At 35.2% G+C, this 8,544-nt stretch overlaps 1 protein-coding gene across 1 annotated transcript in view; it reads right to left on the bottom strand.

Annotated features, from left to right (window-relative positions):
* The window catches only part of LOC107559663 (trafficking protein particle complex subunit 9-like), a gene marked incomplete at its 3' end in the record, with an annotated part of 86,581 nt that overhangs the window by 62,134 nt on the left and 15,903 nt on the right, over positions 1-8,544 (bottom strand). Inside the window, exons 7-8 of the mRNA XM_016243563.1 lie at positions 4,673-4,798; positions 4,380-4,596 (exon numbers count right to left, since the gene is read on the bottom strand). Coding sequence (XP_016099049.1) covers positions 4,380-4,596; positions 4,673-4,798 — 343 coding nt within the window. The remainder of the gene's footprint in view (positions 1-4,379; positions 4,597-4,672; positions 4,799-8,544) is intronic.

An 8,544-nucleotide genomic window follows, 5' to 3' on the forward strand; every position in this document is an offset into this window, starting at 1 on the left:
ATTTCCTCAGCGACCAGCACGGATCAGCTCCAGGCATGACGAAGCAGATATCATACTCTTTTGGAAGGCCAAACAAAGAAGTTTCGCTTTCACAATGAAACACACAGCGTCTCCACGACATGGCGGCGGCAACAACAATACTACAGCGAGAATAAAAGTTACGCCTTCTTTCTTGTGTGAACATTTGGGCGATGTTATGCAAATCTTCCCACGAAGTATAATGCGAACAGGCCGCTGAGTCTCCAGGAAGCATTTTAAAGTTCTCCACGATCTGCTGCAGTTCTGTGTTCAGTCTTTGTGTTTTCACTGGACTTTCTAAATCTCTGTGCACAATGGTTGAGCTAAACGCAATCAATCAGAGGTTGATGATATATTCGCTCTCTCTGTGCGTAAAGAGAGCTGAGATCGAGAACTCCCAGGCCAATTAAAAACCCATTTTCTCTTCTCTCTCTGCACTCCATGGTGTCTCTATTGACCCAAGCCCTCTTCTCTCTTTCACATAAAGCTTCAGTAAGCCAGGGTCACCCTTCAGCTTCAGCGGACACACGCGAGGGGTCTCCATCACCTCCTGCTCTCAATGGCATCACCCATTCAATACAATAAGCACATTAAATCAGTTTTGTCTGACATAATATAGAATGAAGATGAAAGAAGAGTAAATATATCTAAATGATGGAACGGCTGGGTCTGCATTGAGACAGCACTCATAAATCTTACTTCAAGTCCATGTGAAACAAAAATGACTATTTATTTTCCTCATAAATGTCGTTTGTCTTATTGTGCCTAATTCATCAGTGCTCATTATTCAAATCTTTTATCAAAATGCAATAACATTTTCTGCCTTTGAACTAATGACTTTGCTGACAGAATCAACAATGTGTGGCAACTGGCAAGAGAAAACATATATATTACCTAACTAACTGACCAAGCAGAACTGTGAAAAACTCAGTGTCACGATGCCTGAGTGCTGTGGGTGGTTGCCAAGGTGTTGCTATGCATTTGCTAAAGACTGGAATACACTACATGACTTTTAAAATTGGAACAGATTTTTAAAAACCCCAGGCATCATACACTTACCGACTTTGTAAATAGTGACAAAGGAAAACTGGCCATCATACACTAAACGACTGAGGATCACACACTACCAGACTTTCAAGTTGTTCCGATCACAACAAACTCAGGCAGAAACGTGCGCCTTGTTGTTAGGAGACGCGTGACAAATGAAAACAACATGTGTTCTAAAATCAGCTGAAAATAGCAAACATGTTTGATATCCTCCGACTGGATGGAATCATAGTCTGAAGCTAAAAAATCGGAGTCTGAGACCATCATACACTACTCGATTTTCTATGGAATCTGTCAACTCAAATCTGCAAACTGACTCTGACTTTCAGCAACAAGCTTCAACTTCTCCAGATAGTAAATCGGCAGAAAATCGGAGCAAAAATGATGTAGTGTATTCCAGGCTTAAGGCATTCTAAATGGTTTTTAGAGCAGTACTATGCTGTTGCCAGGGGTGGTTGTCAAGGAGTTGCTATGCACTTGCTAAGGTGTTCTAAATGGTTTTTAAGAACATGGCTATACAGCTGCCAGGGGTTTCTGGGTGGTTTTCCAAGCTCTTCTAAATAGATTTTAGAGCATTTCTATGTGGTAGCCAGTTTCTGGGTGATTGTTTGCTAAGTGGTTAGCAATTCTCTGGAATATTCTGGTCTCTAGACATGATGACTCACTACTCTTTTCTCTTATTTTAGCGTCCACAAAGTGAAAATTACAAAAATTGCTTCAAAAAATTAATACACCTCTCCTCAACAAACCACACAATTTGGGACATCATACTTCACCAAAATAAAACAATTAGTTATATATTATTATGTAGTATTATATATTACACACCCTTAGACTAACTATTCTATTTCACTCTGGAATGCGTCACATTAAGGAGTTTAAATGTGTTGCAAAAGCCATTTTATGCCATCTTTAAAGAATATTAATGATTTTCTCTTTCAAATTCACAGGATTCTGAACGATATATGCAGACCCTCAGGCTGCATCTAAAGCTAAACGTCTTTATTATTCCATGCATGTGAGAGTCGGGCAGAAGATTGAGAGGATTTCATATTAAAGAGAATATAGTTAAGAACCCTAAAGTGATGCAGCTCAGAGTCTGACATCACAGCTCAGGGTCAGTTCTCCTCTCCGCGCTGTTTTTTTTTTTCCAACACAAAGACTAGACGAAATATATATCACCCCTGAGAAGAGCCCTTCAAAACCCACAACGCTGTTCTGTAAGCATACAAAGAGGGACAAGGTCACTTCAATGCCGTCTGGGCAGATTACAAATCAACCAATGGCTGTTTATGAGTCTGAGGTATTTAAAGAAAAATGAGCAATTCAAATTATTCATATTCTGCTCTTGTATTGCGAAAGACGCCAGTAAACAGAGGTAAAACGGGTCGAGAGGACAACCATGAAATAAAACAAAGTAATAGCATGCATTTATTTAAAAAACGACAGCATTAACCCAATTAAAAGAGCAAACATGAGGGGGTGGGGGGGTGGGACGTCATTACCCAGGTTCAAAAGCCTTGAGACATCGGCATGTACATCACTCGCATCATAATGCATGCAGGCCGCATTTCTATTCCAGACTCGCATGCACATTACTTCTTTGTTTATTGTCAACAGGAGTCTGTCTAAATAGGCCGGAGGACATGGAGGAGGATAATGCCTTTCAGCCAGGCAAAATAGATATTCAACCTTATTCACTCCTCCTGACGACTGGTCGACTGATATGAGTTTTTGACTGATGGTGCTACAGACATGTACAGAACAGGATGAGCAAAACTAGACAGAATAAAACATTACTCATTTTGTCTTGATCATGAGATAACTTGTTCCCTTGTAATTTTGTAATGATTTTGACAGAAAAAAGTCTCAGTCTCATTTAAGAAGTGCCTAATTGTAATGAAATACAGGGCCAAATGAATATAAACATTATAAATATGTGTAAAAAAAAAACTATTGAGAACTAATATAATCATTACTTTATAATTTGGAGTCTGACTGCTCTTATTATCCATTATATTATCTGCATATTATTTCTAAAAATGTCAGGAAAAATTTGAAAATAGCTTTACTTAAGTCGGGATCATGAAAAGATGAATAATAAGGCTTTCATACTAAAACTGTTCAAATTAATTTTCGTTAATTGAAATAAAGCTGAAATAAAGTTTATAAATATAGGCTTAAATATAAATATTACATGAAGAGCTTTAAAAAAAATAGTTGCCTTGGCAATTAATTTAAAATATCCAATTAAAAATATTAATAAATACTACAATAGTATATAGATAATAATTAAGTAACACTGCTTCAGTACTTGGGTTGTTGGACATGCACAATTTTCTTCAGTCTATCCAGACATAAACAATCACATCAACTACAACAAGGCCAAGAAGAAATGTATATGCATTCACAATGTAGTGCATTCAGTTACATCTCGTACTGTATCGCGTACCTTGTCAGAGTCGTGCGCTTTGCTTGGCCATTTGTTGTGATAAACAGGAAAGTGTGTCCAGCTGAATTCAGTTTGAGTTTTGTTAAAGGAATAAAAAAGAAGCTTAGTTTAACGCGGAAGCGGTCGCGGCTGCGGTCGTGGTTTAGACCGAAGTGTGTAAAGACCATCGACTCTACCGTGCGACTCCACCGGGCGGGGACACCGGCAAAGGATAAGTATCGCTTTTTATTTCTCCTCTTTCCTATTACTTGTTTCACTTCTGTTTCAGTTTTTTTATAACCATTTACTATATGTCAGTAAGTTGTTGTTATTTTAGCATGTGTGTTTGACTCAGTGTTATTTTTTTAGGATTACTGATAAACTAATGTAGTTTGATTTGTATTAGTTTATTCTATTTTAGTTATAGTTGTAGTAATGTTGCCATTTTATTTGTTTTTTATTATGTCTAGATAGGTATTTTTATTAAGTTTTAGTTTTATTTAATTTGAGTTATTTCAGTAATTCAACATACAAATACTATATAACACCTTTCTATAAAAAAAATGAAGGCCACCTTAAAAAAGCACAAAACAAAAAAACCTGCCAGTGCATTCAGTAACGTTGGAAAGTGTTTCTGCCAGTAGTGGTACTTCAGACACGCTGTCCTTCAAATGATCAGTAAAATTGAACAAACAATGACTCTGAATTACTATTTTTGTTAAAATCCCAACTAGATTTGAATCATGCATAAATTCACCCGTATGAAAGTCTCCATTTACTGACAAACGAGAACACTTGTACTCCAACCAGTCTTTAGAAACCACACAGAACATAGAAAAGCATTTGTAATATGGCTTAACAGCCTTGTGTAATCTCGGGTTACCTTTGCTGAAGTCTTTGGGGTCTAGAGAGAGGCTGTATCCTGGCAGGGTCTCCAGCAGGAGTTTGTAACAGGCCTTCCAGCCCGGTTCAGGGATGGTAGGCGCCACACACTGCATAGCCGCGACGCGTTTGAAGAACGCTGATTTCCGGTGGAAGCCGATGAGCTCGTAGAGCTCTGACAGCACACTGTAACGCTGGATCTTCTCCTCTTCTGACAGCTGAGCACATAGACAAACGTTCAAAGACCCTTCCTAATTCAGCATCTTTGAAAACAGACTTGTTGCAAGTGATCACCTGGCCTAGATTGATGTAAACAGCATTCTGCAGGAATTCAGAAGCCTCCATGGCTCGTTTCTGAATGGCCAACACTCTGACAGCCTTAATACAGGTCTCCAGCTCAATCACTCCTGCGCTCTTATACTGAAAGACAGACAATGAGATTTTAATTTTTATTTGAGTTATGAGCTGTCAACTTAAAGTGTTAATTTAGTGCATTCATTATTTATATAAAAAAATAAAAGATAAATAAAAATTATTAAATGCAATTAATCATGGCCAGGCCCACACATATATCTATCTGAGAAATTCAAGCTTAATTTTTTTTAAATACATAATTTTTTTAATAAATAAATATATTAAAAAATAATAATAATAATTTACTATTTAAAATAAATATTTAATTATTAAATACGTTTTAATGCACAAAGGTTTTGTGTATATGTATATAAATAGTCAGATCATGCTAACATTTCAATCATGCTGCTATACATGTTTTGTCTTTTTTACAAGTTAAACTATAATAACAGATTGTGAGAATTGCACCTTGAGACCATAAATTATAAAAAAAGAAAAAGAAAATTGCAATATTGAAGTTCACTGACAAAAACAGAAAGCAAGAAAAAAATAGAGGGTCAGACAAAGGTCATGCTGTACGTACAACTTGCTTGCGCTTCTGTTCAGAAGCTAATTTATTTAATTGTAATACATTTTTATTTTATTTTTTAAATGTATTAATTATTTTAGTTTAGTTTGTAAACTTTTAATAATAACTTAAAATAATAAAAATCACAATATTCAATTACATTTACTATTAAAAATGTTTTCATACAATAATAAATAAGGTTTTGAAAATTTCAATCATGCTGCTATACATTTTTTGTCTTATTTACAAGTTAAAATTAAATTTCAGACTGTGAAAATTGGCCTCTGAGACCATAAAGATAATAACTTGCAATATTGAAGCTCACTGAAAATTTAAAGAAAGATCTGAGGGTCAGTGAAAGGTCATGCTGTACGTCCATCTCATATGTGCCTCTGTTCAGGATGTCATCATATCTGAAAATCAAAACTCAGCAGTGGACAGTGGCACAAAGTGCTCTGTTCGAGTCTTTGAATTTACAAGGCTGCAGTGTCCTCTGCTGGCAGAACAGCTGATGTGGCAAGACATGAGCAGTTGGAGATCAACCAGACTAACAGAGACTGAATGAGCAGCTCCATTCACAAGACTGGGGTCAAATACTTTACATGAGCCTCATTCAAGATGAGGAACAGTGAGTTTAAAATGCACCACACAAAAAGATTTTTAATGCCAGAATTTAGACCATCACTAGGGGCTACTTGCTGTGAGATGCACATCAGCAGAGGCATTGTGGGTAAAACACCTACTTAAAAATGAACCGGCCCTGTTTGCCATCTAAGAGTGAGAGTTGATGAATAATGAAATAGAACTTTGAGTGTTTAATAAAACAATAAGCCACGAAACGCTGCATGTTAAAGTGGTTTTACTGCAGTTAAAAAGAGCTGTTAGGCACGAAGCGGTGTGTGCTTAAAACTCCCTTAATTGGAGTAAAATTGCTATAACACAAGGCTTTGGTAGATTATTATTTTTTAAAAAGGCTAGATACCCACGTTCAATAAAAATTTTTATTTTTAATATTAAACGATTTTGCTAAGACTGTTTTACAACTGCTTTAAATGTGCCTCATTAAATCAGATTTTAAAGCTGAAACTCGGTTTATAACGCTCTGTTGTATGAATCTGCTGTTTGCTAAAAAGTGACAGTAAAGACATTTATAGTTTTATCAAATACTTGCACTACAAATAAATGCTGTTCTTTAGAACTTTCTATTTATCAAAGAATATTGAAAAAATATTTCTGTAAAAAATTAAGACGCAAAACGGAATGTTTCAGAAAATCAGCAAATTAGAATGATTTCTGAAGGATCATGTGACAGAAGACTGGAGTAATGATGCTGAAAATTCAGCTTTGCATCACAGGAATAAAACATTTTTCATTATTTTAAAATAGAAAACTTTTTAAACATTTAAACATTTTAAATTGCAATACTATTTCACAATATTACGGTTTTAATACATTAATTTTTAAATAATTGCAGCACTGTTAAACATCAGGATTAGTATAGTTAACTAAAACTAAAACCAAAACTAAAACCATAAAAAAAACAATTGTTGCTTGAAGTAAACTAAATGTTAACTGAAACTAAATAATAAAATAAAACTTATTTCAGCTAGTTTTTCATTTTTCAATTAATTTAGTTTAACCCTCATGTGATGTTCGGGTCCTTTTTGCTCTGAAAATTTTTTATTTTTCCCGAAAATACTAGTTAATGTTATCGCATTGGTCTGAAATTTTTTGACTTTGTTCACAAAGGGTATAACTACTTCTAAAAAAAAATTTGATAATTTTCATACTTTTCTGGGGGAGATTTTTCACCTTGTTACACTCGTGATGTTACAAAGCAAAAAGGACCCGGCCTCAAAAAATGCTTATAAATCACTAATTATGCTATACTATCAACAAAGATTGGATTAAATCTTTTTGTCAACTTTTCTTTCATTTAGGACTGGTTTTGTATTTATATTTGCTTCTGATTAATCGTAGGCCTCGTTTATCTGAAAGTAGGCACCTCATTTTTTGAGTGAAAAAAGCATTATTTATGAATAATTTTCACAATATTAAATAAAAACTGATGAAAATTTGCACTGTTTATCACAATAGTGTGCTTTAATGTTTAATCAGGGAGTTTGTTTTGAAAGGCTTTTATTTTGTACAAAATGGCACAAAGTCACACTTGTGGTGTTCCCAGGCAAAAAGTACCCGGCCTCAAAAATTGCTTATAAATCACTCATTATGCTATATTATCACCAAAGATTGGATTCAATCTTTTTGTCAACTTCTTATCTTTCGTTTAGGACTGGTTTTGTATTTATATTTGCTTCTGATTAATCGTAGGCCTCATTTATCTGAAAGTAGGCACCTTATTTTTTGAGTGAAAAAAGCATTATTTATGAATAATTTTCACAATATTAAATAAAAACTGATGAAAATGTACACTGTTTATCACACTAGTGTACATTAATGTTTAATCAGGGAGTTTGTTTTGAAAGGCTTTTATTTTGTACAAAATGGCACAAAGTCACACTTGTGGTGTTCCTGGTCAAAAATGTCCAGCCATTCAAAGTGAATGGGAAAGAATGAAACTAATAGAAACTATTAGTGTTCAGGAGCATGTTTATCATGTTCACGTTCACATATGTACGTGTGCTTGCAAACAAAAGCCTTGGGCCTGTTCATGTTTGGATGCATGCATACTCACGCTAACACACACACACACACACACACACACTTATACAAACTATTGGGAGTATTACAAGTTTTCTATTTCATCCTACCCTGAACTGCATCCAATATCATTTCATCAATCTGATAGTATAACTCTCTCTTTCTCTAACTCTCTCTCACTCACTCACCCACCCACACACACACACACACACACACGAACTGGCTTCACCCCATCTTCTTTCTTTCATCACACCTTCTAGACTAAATATTATGACAATATTGAGGCTTTCATGTTCTCACAAAGCAGACAAAAGTTTACTAATAAATGCTTTAGATGTATTCTCGTAGCTTCGTAATATTACGGATGACCCCCTGATGTCACATGGATTATTTTATCGATCTCCTTGCTACATATCTGCACCTTGATCGTGGTAATTACATTGCCGACTATGGGAGGGTGAAAGAGCTCTCAGAATTCATCAAACATATCAGAGAGAACATTTCATGGAACAACAAACCAATATTTATACTGTCACAAAAAATAACACAGACGCTGTCATACAGAGACAATGTCATGCAACAA

This window comes from Sinocyclocheilus grahami, unplaced genomic scaffold (assembly GCF_001515645.1).
Source record: "Sinocyclocheilus grahami isolate Dianchi unplaced genomic scaffold, SAMN03320097.WGS_v1.1 scaffold695.1, whole genome shotgun sequence".
Classification (NCBI taxonomy): domain Eukaryota; kingdom Metazoa; phylum Chordata; class Actinopteri; order Cypriniformes; family Cyprinidae; genus Sinocyclocheilus; species Sinocyclocheilus grahami.